This window comes from Notolepis coatsorum, assembly GCF_963971535.1.
Source record: "Notolepis coatsorum genome assembly, chromosome: 2".
Lineage (NCBI taxonomy): Eukaryota > Metazoa > Chordata > Actinopteri > Aulopiformes > Paralepididae > Notolepis > Notolepis coatsorum.
This window is the reverse complement of record NC_140166.1, coordinates 176,543,084-176,560,453: the sequence shown is the minus strand read 5'-3', so window position 1 is coordinate 176,560,453 and position 17,370 is coordinate 176,543,084. Positions and strand designations below refer to the sequence as shown.

The 17,370-nt window shown below is 41.3% G+C and overlaps 2 protein-coding genes across 2 annotated transcripts in view; both read right to left on the bottom strand.

Moving 5' to 3' along the window:
* chd1l (chromodomain helicase DNA binding protein 1-like) overlaps positions 1-7,353 on the bottom strand; it is a 65,322-nt gene extending 57,969 nt beyond the window's left edge. Inside the window, exons 1-10 of the mRNA XM_084308399.1 lie at positions 7,127-7,353; positions 6,128-6,240; positions 5,758-5,864; positions 5,481-5,592; positions 2,715-2,746; positions 2,185-2,266; positions 957-1,119; positions 576-731; positions 272-361; positions 50-146 (exon numbers count right to left, since the gene is read on the bottom strand). Of these exons, the coding sequence (XP_084164525.1) occupies positions 50-146; positions 272-361; positions 576-731; positions 957-1,119; positions 2,185-2,266; positions 2,715-2,746; positions 5,481-5,592; positions 5,758-5,864; positions 6,128-6,240; positions 7,127-7,220 (1,046 nt within the window). The 5' untranslated portion in view covers positions 7,221-7,353. The remainder of the gene's footprint in view (positions 1-49; positions 147-271; positions 362-575; positions 732-956; positions 1,120-2,184; positions 2,267-2,714; positions 2,747-5,480; positions 5,593-5,757; positions 5,865-6,127; positions 6,241-7,126) is intronic.
* A 3,004-nt stretch (positions 7,354-10,357) lies between these two features.
* Positions 10,358-15,819, bottom strand: sft2d2a (SFT2 domain containing 2a). Its single transcript, XM_084307471.1, has 8 exons — positions 15,635-15,819; positions 15,444-15,533; positions 14,521-14,606; positions 13,953-14,034; positions 13,327-13,362; positions 12,829-12,887; positions 11,127-11,156; positions 10,358-10,963 (listed from the first exon to the last, which is right to left on the bottom strand). The coding sequence occupies exons 1-8, from the start codon at positions 15,704-15,706 to the stop codon at positions 10,924-10,926; spliced, it is 495 nt and encodes a 164-aa protein (XP_084163597.1). The 5' UTR covers positions 15,707-15,819; the 3' UTR covers positions 10,358-10,923.
* Positions 15,820-17,370: the final 1,551 nt, after the last annotated feature.

The following is a 17,370-nucleotide window of genomic DNA, read 5'->3' as shown; positions in this document are numbered from 1 at the left end:
CAGAAAAGCCCCCCCATCATCCACCCCAAGTGAAGAGATAGAAACTGACCCTTTGTGCAAATAAGCCAGCATGCTGTCCAGAAGGCAGAGTTTCCCGCTGGCCTCAACGAGATGCTCCCCCATCTCAAACGGCTCTGGCTCCACCCCTAGTTTAAAGGGAGGGGGGGAAACGGTGATCGACTTCAGAGACATCGTGTTTTTTATATTATACTCGCAAAGACCAACCAAGACTCATCTCAGCATCAGTGTATCACTGGCCACATCGTCTCACCGTCAAACAGATATGGGTGGTCGACACACTTCCTGAGCTGCATCAAGATGTTCAACAGCCTGGTCTTGTGGCCCTCATTCCCAAAGGCCTCTGAAAAACAATTGTATAACTAAAATTGCATTGGTACAAATTTTATAAAATACATTTCTGAACAGGATTCAACCACAACAAAGCAAATCTTCCTTTTATATACATTTCGATCCTTGGAACAATGCTATGCTTTCTAAAATAGGAACCATCTGTATGTTTCATAGGCTATTAATAACAGATTGTACTATTGTAGCTAAGAAGGTATCGGTCTCACCAAGGTCCTTCATCAGGATGGCTTTGTAGTATTTCTTCTGCAAAGCCGACATGCCGTGGTACATCACCAGCTCCGTCTTCTTGGGTAGATCTGTGGCCACCTCTGACTTGACCCTTCGAAGCAGGAAGGGCTCCAGGACACCCTGCAGCTCACTGGCTGTGTGGTCAGAAGACGTTGCTCTCAACACACATCAACATAAATGTTCTAAATAAATAACTACTGAAAAAAGGTACCGTTGGTTACCGATACCGAATTACAGGAACTGGTACCGGTATCGGTTCAAATGTGAACAGTACCCAACCCTAGTACACACCATAATTACCTACAACTATTAACCACTACATACAGTTGCATAGCCGTAAACAGAAATGCGTGTCATACCCAGAGCAGGCTGGTTCTGTACATGGGAGTAAGTGCTGACAAACTGGTCCGTCTCATTAGCTGGGAAGAGGCTGGGCTGGATAAAGGTCAGCAGAGAGTAGACCTCCTGCAGGTTGTTCTGGATGGGAGTCCCAGTTAGCAGCACCCTGAAGCCTGCTGAAAACTACGAGGAGAGTTATCAGCTCACGCCTGGTTACTGTTTGGGGCAAAGCAACATACTGCAGGCGGGGAGAGAAGGCAACAGACTGCAGACAGGAAGAGAAGGCAACAGACAGGAAGAGAAGGCAACAGACAGGAAGAGAAGGCAACATACTGCAGACGGGAAGAGAAGGCAACAGACAGGAAGAGAAGGCAACAGACTGCAGACAGGAAGAGAAGGCAACAGATAGGAAGAGAAGGCAACATGCAACATACTGCAGACAGGAAGAGAAGGCAACAGACAGGAAGAGAAAGCAACATACTGCAGACAGGAAGAGAAGGCAACAGACAGGAAGAGAAGGCAACATACTGCAGACAGGAAGAGAAGGCAACAGACTGCAGACAGGAAGAGAAGGCAACAGACAGGAAGAGAAGGCAACATACTGCAGACAGGAAGAGAAGGCAACAGACAGGAAGAGAAGGCAACATACTGCAGACAGGAAGAGAAGGCAACATACTGCAGACAGGAGGAGAAGGCAACAGACTGCAGACAGGAATAGAAGGCAACATACTGCAGACAGGAAGAGAAGGCAACATACTGCAGACAGGAAGAGAAGGCAACATACTGCAGACAGGAAGAGAAGGCAACAGACAGGAAGAGAAGGCAACATACTGCAGACAGGAAGAGAAGGCAACAGAAACCTTTCACAGAATGTTTAGAATGCCCATTTGTCCTCCATGTTGGAAGAAATAACAGTTGCCATGGTGTTGATGTATGAGAACTACAATACTACATCAACAAAATATCATCATAATATCATATTTGACTGGATCTTGTAAACAAGTCGCAGTGGAACAGTAATATTGTGCTTTTCCAACATTGTACCTACTCTACCACTACACAGAAATTAGGCATTGTTTTACTTAGTTACAGGCAGCCATGTTGGAAGAAGAGAACTACACAAACATTCTGTGCAAGGCCTCTATTGCTCGACAACACAATCCTACAGTCGTCTGTAATGACAGAAATTCTAAATGTGCTCCCAACTGGAGATGAGACAGGGGTTAATAAGGATGTTTAAATCAGTACCTCCGTTAGGGTTTTATGCAGCAGTGAGTTCTGATTCTTCAGCCTGTGAGCCTCATCCACCACTAAAACCGCCCACTTCCTCCTGCAGAAGAAAGTGATAAGAAATCTAGGCTATGCTTGTAGGCAGTTGTACACAGTCAACCCCAAAGCGAGGAAAACTGACTTGAGCATTATCTCCTGTACTGTATGTGGTCTGTCTTGTTGGTTATGCTGTGAGCACTAGCCCACCATGTGAAGTTGCTGGTATGTAGGCCAGGGCAGGCAGTATTACAATATTTATTCCATCACACATTACATTACCATACATTTCAACACAATGTACACACCAATTGGATTATCTAGCATGTTATTTTTCACACATAAGTATTTATTGTAATATACAGTTAGTATACTGTCAATATATTTTTTTAATCCTTATTGACCATATCAACCAGCCCCACAGAGGTATGTGTAAGTGTAGCTGGCAATAAGGTACACTATCAGATTATACTTGTGAATGGGTGTTACCAAGAAACTCACTACACACTCACCTTCTCAAGAAGGAAGCATCTTTGAGACATATCTGATAAACAAAAGGAAATTTTCACTGTCAGCACAGGAAACATTCAAATAAATATTTTGAGCATGGGCGATTGGGCGGCTACGTGGCGTAGTGGGCAAGGCGCTCGCCACGAATGAGGAGACGCTGGGCTCGCCTGTTCGAGCCCAGCGCTCCACATTGCTTTCAGTTTAGCTGGTCGTTCATACTAATACACATTGGCCGTATTAGGGGGTGGGAAACTGATGGGTGGGGATCGGGCGTTGTGGACAGCGACTCCTACAGGTCGGTTGGTGCGCCTGCGCAGTAGAATCAGGAAGTGTCGGGGGCAGCGTGAGCCTCCCACGCGTTACTCCTCGCCACTGAGAGATCGAGCTGCGCAGGTGAAAAGATGAGACTGCTGTTACCTCAAGTACCGGAGGGGACTTGTGCTATGTATGACTTAGTCCACATTGCAGCCGGCTTGTGGGAGGCAAGAAACAGCGTTCGTGACAGGGGAGGGTTGAATTAGATGATACGAAATTGGGATGGGAGAAAATATAGAAAATGGGAGAAAAAGTGGATCAAAAAAAAAAAAAAAATTTGAGCATATGACAAGGTTTCGTAAAGGAGCGGCTTACGTCAATGGCCGTCCAATCTCTCACCTGCACGTAATGGATCTAGGGATGCCCCGATCACGTTTTTTGCCACCGATACCAATCGTCTTGAGCCATATCGGCCGATACCGATCGTTTTTGGTTTTATATAAAAAAAATTAACACTTTGATCGCCAGGGTTAAATTCATAATTTACCATCCCTCGCCAGCCCTATTTAACATGGAGAAGTTCCCCTTCTTTGCAGGGCTATAACTTTTTTAATTGTATTGCTAAATTGACATTACTATGGCCCATTCAACGTCCTATATCTATTGTTCAGGGTGTAGCAACGTTATACTTTTTCATTCATACTAAAATACGGTCTAAAGTATAAGTATGTTTTTATCGTTTTCTGCAGCTTTCTCCAGAACTTGATTTATAGCCCCAAATGCATTATATTGATGATGAAATACAGTTTGATAGGAATCTCTGCGAGATAAAAAATTTCAACTGGACGTGCTTCTAGGAGTTACTAAGTATGATCTGATGTTGACCGGATGGGCGGGGGGTCGTTTATAATTCCGTGGCCAACGTTATATCATTCATCTAGTGTGGGTGATATGATCATTAGAGCAGTTAGTAAAGAACACGTTGAAAAATAACGCTGGATCTTACCGTATCTTCCTCACGCCGTTGGACGATGAGCGTGGAACTGAAATATTCCTATTATGGGATGTAGAAATATCCGATCCATTTCCAGGTTGTATAATAGTATATACGTCCAAATCATGTTGTTTATCGAGTTATTTGCAACCGATCGACATCCAGTGTGTCAAGATGGAGTCCCGCTAACGATAGCGAGTGCCCGGACGAAATATGGGTGAGCACCACTTCATCCGCATCACTTCCTGTTTGGGCGATCCGCCGATCGGCCACCAGATGGCGCTCTTGAACCGTTGGAGAGTTGAGAGGGGCTCAACAGTACATATCATGTCTCCGGGGGAGAAATATGATTTCGATCACAGATTTTTGAAATATTGATATCAAAGACGCTGTCCAGCGTCTTCGGCAGAATAAGCATGGCGGGGAAAGACGCTGCCCAGCGTCTTCGGCGATTAAAGTGTTAATATATACTTTTTTTGATTTTTTTTTATAAAATATATATATTATATAATTATACTTGTAGTTGTATTATCTGCGAGACATCGCCACCATGCAACAAGTCAAAATGCTCGCTATCTCCACTGTCTGTGTGTCAAATCACATTCAGCATGCCCTCAGCAGGGTATCTGCGGCTCTGCAGATATACCCTACTCCCTCAGCTAGCCCCGTTCGTGACTGCGATGCAAGCCGGGGTTCGAATACGCATCGAATCAATGTTATAAGACATTGATATCAGGAGCTATCTGTAGCTACTGCTAGCCGGCTAGATAACATTAAGACAACGCCTCAGTGAACTATTTAGTTTACTGGGACATTTCGTTTTGAACAGTGAGCTAACGTGAGCTACCGTGAGCTAACGGAGGTATCAACATGCACTACTAGACTATTGCTGGAGCATTTGTTGATATCAGGAGCTATCAGTAGCTAGCCGGCTAGATACCGTTAGACAATGCCTCATGTATTAAACTAAAAGTGAATAGTTGACTGGATCATTCCGTTTAAACAGTAACGATAGCTAGGTAGCTAACGTTAGCTCACGGTCCCATGCACTAGACTAGAGCGGAGCCTCCTCTGTGTTTACACGGGTAAGGGAGGGGCAGGAGAGGAGGAGCGGCAGTTTGCAGCTCTGTGTGTCTGAGACAGAACTCAGCGAGTGAGATCTCCGCTAAGAATTGGATCATGTTTTTCGATCGGTTTTCACGATCTGCGAAAATAAAGCATTATCGGAATTCACCGATCTCATATTTATACTGAATATCGGCCGATACCGATCGCTGGCCGATCGATCGGGGCATGGATCCATGCAAAAGTATACATTTTTACTATACCGTCGTCCACAATATATACATACTGTATAGAAAATACACAAATTTGAATATTGTAATTTGAGAATTATTTTGCTCATTCTACAGTGTTCCAATAAATGTGTAAAAAATGTATCTCAAACATGTCGTCGTCAGCATGAGCCCGAACTTTTGACACCATGAAAAAGGACACAGAGGACATGCAGGGGCACCACCTCATATGTAGTGAGCAGGACATGGAAGTCCAGGCTGAAGCTGTCCTGCCGCATCTCAGCCCTTCGGTCTTTGTCTCCCTTGTAACACAGTACTGCCAGAGAGGGAGAGAAGCTGTGGATAACAAAGTAGAAGATTCAGGGCTTGGCTACTTTCCACTATAGACATACTGTAGCTTAAATCAAGGTTAAATTATGTGACCGATTATAATCTAGTGGAACCCATTGCTAAAATATACAATAAAAACAAATTTTCTTTAATCTATGATTCTATGTATACCGTTCCATCTCCTCCCTCCAGTTCTCCAGGACAGAGAGCGGGCTGAGGACCAAGAATGGACCCTTATTCCCAAGCGAACCCATCATGTATACCAGCAGAGAGATTGTCTGTGTGGGGAAATCAACAACACAGAGAACCTTAGAAGGGACCTTATTACAACCAGCCTTCAAGCGGCTGATTTATATGGCGCTACAGTGGTGCCATCTAGTGTGTGCATGTATGCAATTACAGTCAGAAGTTAGTACGCTTAGATTAATAATATTGCCATATTCTGATGATGTGTACACCAATTCTATTTGAAGTATCGTGAATATACTGGAGTAAAAACATTAATATGACTGAGTACACATGATTTTGTTACCACACACACCTGACAGGTTTTTCCCAGCCCCATCTCATCTCCCAAGAGGCATCCCTCCTGGTTCTGCAGGCACTGAGTTAGCCACTGTACACCGTCTAGCTGATAGGCTCTCAGTTGTATCCCTGGATTGATTGATTGATTGAAAACTTTATTAACAGATTGCAGAATGGGTACAATACAGTACATCTCAATACACACAATTGTTAAGGGGATGCAGACCAGAGAGAGACTTTCGTCTTGTTTACATCAGGGTCCCCCATTTTCAATTCATCAGGACATATATGACATACATGACATACAGATAGACAGTACTGCTACATCTATACATTTATGACATACCAGATTTGCAAATACAGTACTGTTTGTGATACAAAAGTCCAGAAAAGAGAGTATATACATTTGACGTAAAAACTGTACATTGGAGGAGGTTGGGTGGGGGGGAGACACACAAGAAACTGCCTGGGGACTAGTGGCATAAATAATTACATAATATGCTAAAACAATCCATCAATGATCAATAATGAAAGTTAGTGATGGCCCTTGTTACAGATAGATAGCGCTATCTAAAGTTAGTCCCTTTCGTGACTGTGATGCACCATAAGTTAGTAAGTTAAGTATAGTAACGTTATGCTACTAGTAAATTCAATTAATGAAGTGTCATTTTGTCTCTAGGCTAGTACTGGCAATCCGGAGGCTTTCAACATCTGACATTCTTGTCTGCATGCATACGATGGATGAACCATCCGTCTGAAAGACATCGGTCAATTCTAGCGTCAAGCACGGAGCCCATCCAAACAAGTCTGCAACTGCAAAATCGTGGCATTTGTGGGTAAGCAGTGCATAAATAAAACTGGCTAAGCAGCATACTAAGCTTAAAGAGGACTGCTGTCAAACTTGCTGCGCGTGCAGGTCCTCTACTATCTCGTGAACTGTAAAACACAATGCCAGCTAATGTTAGCAACCAGGAAATCGTTTTCTAGTCATAAAGACAAGTACTCCTTTACAAACCTTGTAATCCCCATTTGTGTAAGTCACTTTGAGAAATATGAGTCTTCTTTTTTTCTGGTATACACTTTTTTATTCTCGTAGGGAAGCTTATCATGTTTCCAGTTTAGTGGAGCTACAAGTTGTGGACATGCAGAGGCAAGTTTCACGCGCCAATGTTTAGGGTTGAGCACAAAACCAGCGATACATCAGAAAGGAGACGGCGTAACTGTACTCTGATACTATTTCATCGCGTGAGCTAGTCACGGCGTGGCAGCAAGAGACCACCGCAACACTTCCGGGATTCTGAAATCGGGGAGGAGATTGCGGGGGGAGCATATGAATGAATGTGGATCAGAGCCGTGATGTAAGTGGTTGCCGATACGGCTGTGGGGTGCTAGAGACATGATCGAATAGACGTTTATGCGCCTCAATCTCCTGAACACGGCGTGACCCATTCCTAATCGATCAGAACTAAATCGGCAGAGAAAAAGCCCATTTTAAAGCACCTATTCTCCATGCACATGCGCAGATTGCCTATTGGGCTAGGCTCCGTCCGGAGAGCTATCCGACAGTGAACGAATAGGGACAGCGCCTTGAAGTATATAATACCGCCCTCTTTCTCTACGTCAAATCACATGGCCAAGAAGTGAGGTCCGTCCCATAGATATCTCTAGATATAGATATCTATGGTCCGTCCGTCCCGCCATTTCCAGTTCCGCGTTCGCGTTCTGCGATCTGATTGGCCACTGACGTTTCTGGTTTTGATTGATTGATTGAAAACTTTATTAACAGATTGCAGAATGGGTACAGTACAGTACAGCTCAATACATACAATTGTTAAGGGGATGCAGACCAGAGAAAGACTTTCGTCATGTTTACATCAGGGTCCCCCATTTTCAATTCATCATAACATATAGAATAGAAATACTTTGATATGACATACATGACATACAGATCTACTGCTATATATTATATACATTTATGACATACCAGATTTGCAAATACAGTACTGTTTGTGATAGGAAAGAGTCCAGAAAAGAGAGTATATACATAATTGCGAAACGTGCTTAGTCCCTTGTTTGAGACGAATCTGGGTTTAACATGATTTGTGGAGCTCCCTCTGGTGTTGTGATCGTGGTATTCACTGACCTTTGGAAGTATTTTGACATGTACATGGGTACCTTGGTCGTGTAGTGTATCTTGTAGACCAGGCCCATTGCAAGTTGCTGTACAGAGTGTTTTTGAAAGTGGGTAGTGATTCACATTCCTTTACAGCTTTGGGTAGGGCGTTCCACATTGATGTGGCATAATTGCGAAACGTGCTTAGTCCCTTGTTTGAGCCGAATCTGGGTTTAACATGATTTGTGGAGCTCCCTCTGGTGTTGTGATCGTGGTATTCACTGACCTTTGGAAGTATTTTGACATGTACATGGGTACCTTGGTCGTGTAGTGTATCTTGTAGACCAGGCCCATTGCAAGTTGCTGTACTCTGTCGTCTACTCTAAGCCATCCTAGGTTGTCAAAGTGGGCAGGGGTGAGGTGGGTTCTAGGAGTAAGGTCAAGCAGTAGTCTGACCAGTTTGTTTTGAGATGTTTATAATTTTGTTTTTAGCGCCTTTGAGGTGCTTTGGTACCATGAGGTGCAAGCATAGTCGTAGTACCCTTGAATGAGTGCTCCTGCCAGAGTCTTCAGGGTATTCTTGTTTACCAGTGAGGAGATCCGGTACAAGATCGAGTTTGTTGGTTGACTTTTTTTATTACATTGGATGCCATTTTGTCACAGGAAAGATTTGCCTCTAGGATGGAACCCAGGTAGGTAATATCTTCTTTCTTTGTGACAATATTGTCACCCACTGTAACTGAGAAGCCGTCGGTCATGAGTTTGTTATTTGAACCGAAGAGAATGGACTCTGTTTTGCCCATGTGTAATGATAGTTTGTTATCAGCGAGCCATATGCAGATTTTGCCTAGTTCTGAGCTGAGGGTTTTTTTCAACCTGTAACTTGTTCTTGTCGGAGACCAGCAGGGCTGAGTCGTCCGCAAACAGGAACAAGTTGCAGTCACAAGCTGACGACATGTCATTTGCATAAATTAGGAACAGTAGCGGACCTAGTATGCTTCCTTGTGGAACACCACAGCTCACTGTGAGGGGGGTGGATAGGGTACCGTTTACCTCCACCATCTGCTCTCTCCCCTCCAGGTAGGATTGCATCCAGCTCACTGATAGACTTAGAGTCGCCTAAGCTTAACCAGTAATAAACTAGGTGTTAGGTAGTTTGCTGTTCGAGGCGGAAATGGGCAAAGACACAGGCGTCACGCGATTGGGCACACATGTCACACGATTGGCGCGACCAGAAACGTCAGTGGGCAATCAGAGCGCAAAAACGCGAACGCGGAAGCAAACATGCGTTGGAATAAGAATTTAGGCGACCGGGACGCATCTATTCGTTTCCTAACGCATTTATGCTTCCGCGTTTGCGTTTTGCTAATCTGATTGGCCACTGCCGTTTCTGGTGCGATCTGATTGGCCACTGACGTTTTTGGTCATGTGACATGTGCGCCCAATCGCGTGACGCGCCCATTTCCACCTCGAACAGCAGCAAACTACCTAACGCCTATAGTTTATCACTGGTTAAGCTTAGGCGACTCTTTCGAAGTTGGTTAAGGTTAGAGTTTGGAATCAGGGCTGGTGTTCTATCGCCCTGCTCTAAGACAAACTCTAACCTTAACCAACTTCGAAAGAGTGCCTAAGCTTAACCGGCGAAAGAACTTGCCGTTACACGATTGGTGCGACCAGAAACATCAGTGGCCAATCAGAGCACAAAACGCGAACGCGGAAGCACAAATGCGTTAGGATTCGAATAGACGCGACCGGGACGCCTGTAACCTCGTTCCCAGCTTTATCTCGTGAGAGGACGCCTGTTCCATTTTCATCCCACTGGCGCTGCTTTGAACGCATTATCTTTTCTTATCTACTATCTTTGACTAAACTTCCTGGCCATGTGATGTGACAGAGACAGAGGGCGGTTTTATATAGTTCTATAACTAATAGCTCTTATTCTTGCCAAGCATTATATACAGCTACAAGCCTGATGTACTGAAGTCCCTTAAAGTAATACAAATAAACTATGCTTAGGAATAGTTAAAGCCCATACATTTTTTATAAAACATATAACAAATATAATAACAAGGCATTATTTATTTAATTTTTTCAACATTGCCGTGTTAGTAAATGCAAATGAAACAATAAATATTTTGTTTAAACATTTATTTATTTTTAAAAAGCTAACAAATCAAAATACTGGCAACAGTATGAGGCCTACTTGAAAGAGAATTAGGCCTGTATCTGTTAACAATATAAAACATAGACTAGATTAACTCTTCATTTTTGTGTCTACATCTTCAGGCATATGCATAGCATTAAGATTAGAATAAAACAATGTGCTTGTGTGCTTATTTTAATAATAAGGAAATTAAAAATTATTGTGCATATTTATATTACTGAAAAAGCCCCCATTTAGGCAACATTGGCCTAGAATATGAGGAAATGTCCAATGAACCCAAAATCACCTAATTGTGCTTTCTACAAATGTATAATACTTTACAACACAAGATTAAAACACTTCTTAAGAACCCATTCCTGCTCCAGAACAAAAAGAACAGGGCAGTGAAGGCTCCTTCAATGAGTTAATAGTCTCACTGATGCTACACAGTGTGTCCAGTCCGTTTCAGTGACATCAGTGAGATGCAGCTTCTGGTTTCTATAAAAGCCACTTCATCGTTGCCTGGTCCTTCACACTGAAGTCAACTTCAATGTCTTCATTTCATACACATAGACACCAGCTTCATTATTGCATCCCTGAGAAGTAATAAAAAATAACAGGAAAATTTAGGCATGGAACAACAATGTTTGTATGCGTGTGCAGTGTGCGTGTGCGTGTGTGTGTGTAAGAGACAATAGATGCTGCATTAGTTCTGTTGCTTTGAATAAATGGTGAAGTTAATTAATGAAGATAACAAACCTCACGAATGGGATATATGACAAGCCATACCTGAAAACAGAATGTAACATGACAGTTATTGTATGTACTCTCAAGATGGAAAAACTATTTTAAAAAAGGAGAACTTTGCTAAAAAACTAAACAAAAAAACATGCAGATTTATTTTTCACATTATCTCGTATACATATCCCAAAACTCGAAACGTTTTTGCACACATTCATTTAATAGTTATTGCGAGTTAATCAGTTTGATTACGTCCTCCAGTGGTGTCATGGGAGGACACTGAATCCTTGTGTTGTCTTAATTACAGCTTAATGAAAAATAGCAGTCCAAAAACAATAACATTGTAAAAGGACCCAAGTTTATTTCCTGTTGCAATGTTTGCTAATGCAATAGTTGACGGGAAATACATTTGGGTCCGAACTTTTACCTAGCAACAGAATTCCAGTGAAACCGTCTATGAGACAAAGTATTATACTAGTGACATATTCAGACTCAAACTCTCAATAAACTGTCAAACTAAATTAAAGACACGTTGAAATGGCATTTTAGAGCCATCAAGCTTCCTGACCGTGACGTATTTCTGAGCGAAACAGGGTATACTGGTATATCAGGAAGGATTTGATTTGATCATTAGAAAGTGGGCGTGGCATTACCATAACACAGCTGGATGCTAACTAGCCCTCATTGCGCTGCTCCCCCACCCTCCAGACAAAGAAGTCTCCCGGTGACAATGGTTTATAAAGTCAGTGTGTGTGTGTGTTGGGGCCTCATTGAATTCATGTACATGTCATATGTCAAGTATACACATAATACTATTTTCTCTGTACTAGCCACTAAGCTAGTCTCCCCCCACCCCCTCCTAATAGACAGTCTCCTCCCCACCGTATGTATATATTTTCTGTTAGGATCTCTGGGTAACAGTACTGTATATTTGCATATCGTATGTCACAAATGTAACAGTACTATATACCTGTCATGTATGTCCCTATGCCATAAATGTCATGATGTCATGTATGTCATAAATGTCACTATGAATTGAAAATGGGGGACCCTGATGTAAACAAGACAAACGTCTTTCTCTGGTCTGCATCCCCTTAACAATTAGATGTATTGAGCCGTACTGTATTGTACTAATTCAGCAATCTGTTAAATAAAGTTCTCATTCATTTAGCTCGTCTTGCTATAACGTTAGCTAGCCACAAGCCCCTTTGTTCTCCATGCTCGAGCCACAAGGCTCATTAAGTGGAGGGGTGCTGTGGCTGTTGGCTGGCAAATAGAAAATAATCTTTTTCCTAATGCTATACTTGAATGATATTGTTAGGAATTCATTGTGTGATGAGAGACAAGACCAACTCAGCACCATGTTAAGTTATCTCATCAACCCAGCTAGCTACACTAAAAACACAGGGCACTTGGCTGCCAGTGCCAAGGATCCAGCATTAGCTAGTTTGGGAGGGTGGGGAGGGTGTATTAAAAATATATTGCTATATTATTGGTTGGAATTCTAGGGACATGCTGACGCGAGCACTATATATTTTTGTGTTACAGGCAGAAAACTTGATTGGATTGGAAAATTTGCTATTTAATAGGGTTAAAAAGGCATTTAATTTCATCTCATGTGTACAAAACTATTTAGAGTTTTAAATTATTTATATTATATTTTTTTTCTGTTGAAGTGCCCCTTTAACAGTAGGCTATATTATGCAATATTGAAACTCACCAGGCAAATGCGAAGACTTGCAAAATAACAAATAACAAAGCAAGACCAAAGTTCTTCCACTGTAAGAAAAAAACAAAACAAAATAATGTTCAGTAAATAAGCCATTGTAAACAAATCATTCTGTATCACATAATAAATTGTTTATACCTGTAAACAGAGCTGATATTTGACTTGGACATTGTTAACCCTTTCAGGTGTAAATATCTTTGAACATGTACGCAGAATTCTATTATGAAATTCTAGATCTCCATAGGTTTCAATGACCATTCACCATTGTCATCGTTCAAGTAATACATTATTTTCTATTTCCCATGTGAGATCATACACCTAAGGGTTGATCAAGTTTTCAAGTTGTTTTATTTGTCACATATAATGTACATTATAGTGAAATGCTTGGTTCTGTATGAGCCCTCTGAGAATGTACTTCATACAGTAAAAGGTAAAAAGGTGAATGTAGATGGATGGGTTAACCTTTAAATCAACTATAAGATCACTCACCCAGAAGGCTGCGCAGAGGGTCAACACAAGGCAGGTCTAAAGCAATAAATGGGACATAATGAGAATAAAGATCAAGCCAATAAGTGTTGTATTTTCAATGTGCTGCTCACTCCGACAGGAAGCTGTAGTTTTCTGTTACACCTGATTTAGGCTATGGAGTATATGTCAGTACATTTATCTATAACACCTATAAATAATACATGACTTTTAATAAACAAGGTTTGCATTGATAATATTCAATCAATCATATAAATGTATATCAATTGAATTGAAAAGAAAACTATCTGGGCATGGTCTACAAACCCTTTTAACATAACCTCTCTAGAGGTGAATGTGTCAAAGATTAAATGCTTCTTTGTACCAAAATGAGGTTGAATTGATAAGACATTGAACAAGTACTTTTACTTTTGATACACGTGTACATTTGGTATCAAGTACTTAGATACTTTAACTTAAGTAGGGGGGGACTTTTACAAGAATGCAATTCTATCACAGTATTTCTAGTAAATTGATTTGGTCCTCAAAAAGCAATAGATAAACTAAAGATAAAACAGAAGGCACAGTTTCCAGCAATGCAACCGAGGTTATTGTCAATGTTATGGACAGACAAACAGGGGTGTACTCACAAGCATAATTGTAGTGGCCAGTGCTCTTGTTTTATCACACATCCTTTTCAGCTGCTTCACGGGCCCCATCAGAAACATGGTGCTAATTGGTCAGAATCACAGACTATACAGTCAAACTGATGAGGAACTCACAATTAATTCATCAACATTGTTTGATATTTCGTATCTCTTGATTGATTGAAAACTTTATTAACAGATTGCAGAATGGGTACAGTACAGTACAGCGCAATACATACAATTGTTAAGGGGATGCAGACCAGAGAAAGACTTTCGTCTTGTTTACATCAGGGTCCCCCATTTTCAATTCATCATAACATAATATGACATACACGACATACAGATTCTGCTACAGTACTGCTACATCTATACATTTATGACATACCAGATTTGCAAATACAGTACTGTTTGTGATACAAAAAGAGTCCAGAAAAGAGAGTATATACATTTGACGTAGAAACTGTACATTGGAGGAGGTTGGGTAGGTGGGGGGGGGACACACTGTACTGTACTTTAGGCTATATACTGCAAATAGGGCAGTTGTTTTGTATCATTCTGTGAAGAGTCTCACCTGCAGAGAGTTAATATGTTCCCAAAGGTGTAAAACACAATGAAGAGAATGATTCCAATCTTGGGGAGAAAGAGACAACATACTCCCTGCGAGACAAACAAAAAAACAGTATCAGGTCCCATACTTATCAATACTTCTTCGAATTAGGAGTATAAACTACTGATCTAGCATCAGTGTTCACGTGACATGACCAAACACATTGCCTTGTGAAGTCTCTATAATCGAATCTATAATATTGCCCAGTTCATTTAGAGCAGGGGTCTCAAACTCGCGGCCCGCTGGATGATATTTTACGGCCCACTTGACAAAGTTTAATTTTTTTTTTTTTTTTTTAATGTTGTGGGACTTGTACAGCACTTTGTTCAACTTTGTCAGTGCTGTAAAGTTTAAACCTTTTTAAATCTTAGACAAACAAAACACTTTGCTTTCATGAAATATTGTAAGCCGTCATTTGAGGCTTTATAAAAGCAGCACAATGAACACAAATCTGTCAGTGTCGAGTCCGACCTCATCTTAAATAACAAACAGCATTGCTTGTTGTAGTTAACAAAGAAAGGCAGAGTTGATTTAGCAAAAAATAAATAAAAAATCATATATAATATTTGATGCGGCCCAGCCTCACCCAGACTCTACCTCCAGCGACCCCCAGGTAAATTGAGTTTGAGACCCCTGATTTAGAGATTCGTTAAATTAGTGGATCAGTACAATACAATGCCTCATTACTATTTCCTAGCTAGTTAACTTGAAAGACGATTTAGACCAGATGAATGCCATTATGAACAGTGGAGGCATCGCACATTCCTCACAGCTAGAAGAACCAGTAGAGCTGCATCAATCAGTGCCTTTCCCCTACAGTGTGCTCAACCCAAAAGAAGGACGGAGAATTCCCAACCTCTCAAACTTGCCAATTCATAGAAACCTACCAATATTGTACACACGACCCCAACCACAAAACAGCCGACGAATCCTTTCACACGTGTCGCCCAGCCAAGAGTTGAGGCCTCATTGGCAGCCTAGAACAAAAAGTAATCAATGATTCAATTATCCTAATCATATTTAGAACTCGCTGTGTTTACCAAACTAAATATAAATAGTTGGAAAAGTGTTTGTTTACCTGTAAAACTGTGCGGTCCTGAGGCTGACTGCGTGCCTCTTCACCAGATAAAACCGACTTTAACTTGTCCATTATAGCTCAAGAGCCAAGACCCAGCGAATCCTAAATCCAAGTAAATCTAATAGACTAGCCTATTTGTTTGGTTGCTTCTCGATGCTCGAGAAAACTTCGCCAATCTGTGTGGATACACACTAGCGTCACTGGCATTCTTTCTGACATCCTACGAACCTGTTACAAACAACACCTGTCCAGGTGGATGCGCTCACAGTGACACCTGCTGACAGGTTTAGGATATTGACACCTCGAATGATTATTGAAATGTAAAAAGCATAAAAATATTAATTCCACTAATTTATCTAAAAAGCAGGCTGTAATATAATTAGGAAAAATAAGTAATTCACGAAAATATATAATTATGAAAAGTATATTCAAAACAGACTATGGAGCATATTATGTCAGTTTATATGTCATATTATGTCATAGTATGTCAGATTCAGATTCCGATTATTTTATTGTCACAGTTTTGTAATAAAATGTACAATGTTTTTCCCGGCTCCTCAACCGTAGATTTGTAAACATGGTACACATCAGATTATCGAAATATGCATGACACAGACAGAGATTCCTTCCTTTATATTTAGGTACATTGAAACTGAGGACATTTTTGGTAAGAAGTGTTATCAAAACCACCATACAGTGTACCTGTACCACAGACACAATACAATACAGACACAATCATTGGGACTGAACATCATGGCTTCAGGCGCACCCTCCATCTCACAACATTATGAGTCGGGTTCAAAACTTTTGTTGCACATTATCCTCCTCTCACCATCTTTTCATCTTTTCTTTTACTTTCATTGTATGTGATCTAATAAATTAGAAGTCCATATAAATAATATTTGAATCAAAGTCATAATGTAACAGGCTAGGCCTAGATGTTAAAGTGGCAATGTGTCTTTTTTATAATTTATTTGTATATTTTCTAATAATGAATCAAGTTCTGGAGTGTGTACAGAGCAAACTGAGACCACCAGCACTTCAACACACACTTGCCTCACTACTCTAACCTCAAATGGTCTGGTGAGACACATCACTAAGCATGGCTTATGAGATGGCATTTTGTTGCCAATGCAAACAACAATAAAACACAACTCAGTAAATTCTGTTTGATTACTATAACTAGATGCAATAAACATTTAAAGCCATGCCGTGTCTGTAAAATATTCTCATGAAAGAGACCAACCACAGGTCAGAAAAGAAGACCTGGACCAACCTCCTTAATGTCTTTTACTATTATGTACTTTGCTACCACCTACTATGCCTATACTACTACATACCATGCTAATAGGTCTATACTACTATGCACTCAGAGTGTAGCACTCAAGTTCTACACTGTTTGATGAACAATCTTCCTTACCCTTAGCTGCCAGAGTTGTATCCTTCCTGCTAACTTGTACAGAACATGTAAGTCGCTTTGGATAAAAGCGTCTGTCACGGATGTAGTATTAAACCCAATATGCAGACAGAGACAGAACTGGTGCAAACCCAATATGGGTGCGTTTAATGGATGGTCAGTATCCAGGCAGGGGTCGGTACACAGGGGTGGTAATCATAATGTCCAGGGTATACACAGGGGCAGGAGAATCAGACAGATGGGGTCAGAGCAGGGGCAGGTGTCGTCAACCAGGCGTGAGTCAGAGCAGTTCCTTACTGAGCCAGGCCAGTGTCTCCAG

Excerpts from the sequence above, each read along its gene's own strand:
- sft2d2a (XM_084307471.1), bottom strand. The coding sequence starts at position 15,706 with ATGGACAAGTTAAAGTCGGTTTTATCTGGTGAAGAGGCACGCAGTCAG. Across the intron at positions 14,607-15,443 it reads GGGTCGTGTGTACAATATTG|GGAGTATGTTGTCTCTTTCT; the intron begins GTAGGTTTCTAT and ends TTTGTCTCGCAG. Across the intron at positions 12,888-13,326 it reads CCCTCTGCGCAGCCTTCTGG|TGGAAGAACTTTGGTCTTGC; the intron begins GTGAGTGATCTT and ends TTTTTCTTACAG.